The sequence below is a fragment of the Pinus tabuliformis genome, chromosome 3_2 (assembly GCF_031772625.1).
Source record: "Pinus tabuliformis cultivar Carrire ecotype Pingquan chromosome 3_2, CPIR1, whole genome shotgun sequence".
NCBI classification, from domain to species: domain Eukaryota; kingdom Viridiplantae; phylum Streptophyta; class Pinopsida; order Pinales; family Pinaceae; genus Pinus; species Pinus tabuliformis.
Genome location: NC_142302.1, coordinates 602,860,660 through 602,862,698, shown reverse-complemented (window position 1 = coordinate 602,862,698; position 2,039 = coordinate 602,860,660). Strand labels below are relative to the sequence as shown.

General features: G+C 39.9%; 1 protein-coding gene across 1 annotated transcript; it reads right to left on the bottom strand.

Moving 5' to 3' along the window:
* Window positions 1–812: 812 nt before the first annotated feature.
* On the bottom strand, window positions 813–1,378 carry LOC149182043 (regulator of nonsense transcripts UPF3-like). The gene is made up of 2 exons (XM_089414437.1): window positions 1,144–1,378; window positions 813–1,021 (listed from the first exon to the last, which is right to left on the bottom strand). Exons 1-2 carry the CDS (start codon window positions 1,376–1,378, stop codon window positions 813–815), a joined length of 444 nt encoding a protein of 147 aa, XP_089270563.1.
* Window positions 1,379–2,039: the final 661 nt, after the last annotated feature.

The window sequence follows — 2,039 nt, the reverse complement described above, 5'->3', positions numbered from 1 at the left end:
AGAGCATCGACGAGGAGTCCAAACGGGGCGATCAGGCCTGTCCTGATTCCTCATCCGTCTATCATGTTTTTCAGCTATATTTGCAACAGCATGCAAATCAATTGTAGCCAGCTTCTCATCTAAAAATTGTTTAGTATTTATATCAGAGAAATCTCATTGATTAGTCATTAAGTTTTAAACCTTATCATCTAAAACTCTAGGCATTTTCAAAGGGAACTGCTGAGAAAATTACACTAGTATTTCAGATTAATCAAATAACAAGACACCTAGAATGTTGCATACCTTTTTGTGCATATGACACTTGATTATGCTGCCAAAATTCGAATATGCTTCCAGATTGCCTGTGGAATCCGACAAATCTCCAGCATATGGAGCTCAGTTCTTGCAAAAGTTTGAAAACATTTCAGGCTCATAAAAGAAGTATCTCGCTTCTTGATTTGAGGCAAATCGGCTCTCGATCAAGCAATTTCGGTTCAGGGACGCCATTTTCCACGATTTGGAGTTGGTGCTCCGCGGAGTTTTCACCGTGAAACAAGAGAAAGACAGGCCGAGGAAAAGATTGCATTCCACCGACGAGATTTCCACTCCTGTGAAGGTTTTCAAACAAGGTAAGGATCTCAAGCCCAACGACGAGGTTGTTAGAGCAAAAAGATGGCTAAATTTAGCAGACAACGGAGGAACTTTGCCGCAGGCCAAGAAGTCTAGTGATGTTTTAAGAGAAGGGCAATTAAATGCTAAAGATTTCAAGGAAATCAGAAAAAAAGCAAACCAGAGTTGTCTAAATCACATATTTGGTAAAAAAAATCACAAATTCAGTTTATGGGCACTACCACATCGGATGACAACTGTGTGCAGTCAGAAGAAATATATGGCTGAGATTCATCTGCACCGAAAGCTCCATCAGAGCGTCGACGAGGAGTCCAAACGGGGCGATCAGGCCTGTCCTTATTCCTCATCCGTCTATCATGTTTTTCAGCTATATTTGCAACAACATGCAAATCAATTGTAGCCAGCTTCTCATCTAAAAATTGTTTAGTATTTATATCAGAGAAATCTCATTGATTAGTCATTAGGGAACTGCTGAGAAAATTAGACTAGTATTTCAGATTAATCAAATAACAAGACACCTAGAATGTTGCATACCTTTTTGTGCATATGACACTTGATTTTGCTGCTCAGATTGCAAGTTTGCAAGTGACTGAGGTTGCTGAAAGTCCTTATTTACTAAAATGCCTTTCACAGTTCTCCCACTAGGATCACGACGTTGATGCAGTTTGAAGGATGTTAATGGAGATCCTCTAACAGGAGATGTCATTCCCTGCTGATTCACTGATCCACCATGATGTTGTGCCAAGGAAACGCCTTTGATAGATGACATGTTATGTGCTAACCGTCTGCCTGGTTTCTGCTTTCCTGTTATGCTAACCGTCTGCCTGGTTTCTGCCTTCCTGTTATGCTAACTAGGCTTCTGCCTTCCTGTTATGCCTGCCTGGTTTTTTCCTTCCTATTATGCTTGGCTTCTGCCTTCCTGCTATCCTACTTGTTAACCTGTTAACCATGTGTTTGACGCAGTGTTGTCAACTTTCGAATGTACGACACATATATGACACATGTTTAGGTGTAAACGAAGTGGTGGCAGGCGTAGATGCAGTGGCGGTGCATGCAGTGGCGGTGCAGTGGTGGATAATATAGTTACATGTACTGGTGGATATCCATAACATTTAATGCTTTAAACTAATACTAGAATTAGTTTACCTCTCTCAAAAATTCTCAAAAATGCGACAGGAACATACTAATATATGATATGATTTTAGGTACTTATAGCCTCCCCGCCTCGGGAAGAGGCTAAATAAGATGATTAAACAGATAACCTTATAAAACTACATAATGATCCTTACAGAGTTTGGATAAAGTTAGGTTATGCATGAAAATGACCAACTAGAACTAATGCTATCTCACAATTTTCCTGGCCATTGCCAAATGGCAGGGACTAAAAAGAAACCTTCAATATGATTAATAAGCATAAAATGAACCACTAA

Excerpts from the sequence above, each read along its gene's own strand:
- LOC149182043 (XM_089414437.1), bottom strand. The coding sequence starts at position 1,378 with ATGTCATCTATCAAAGGCGTTTCCTTGGCACAACATCATGGTGGATCA. Across the intron at positions 1,022-1,143 it reads AGTGTCATATGCACAAAAAG|ATGAGAAGCTGGCTACAATT; the intron begins GTATGCAACATT and ends AACAATTTTTAG.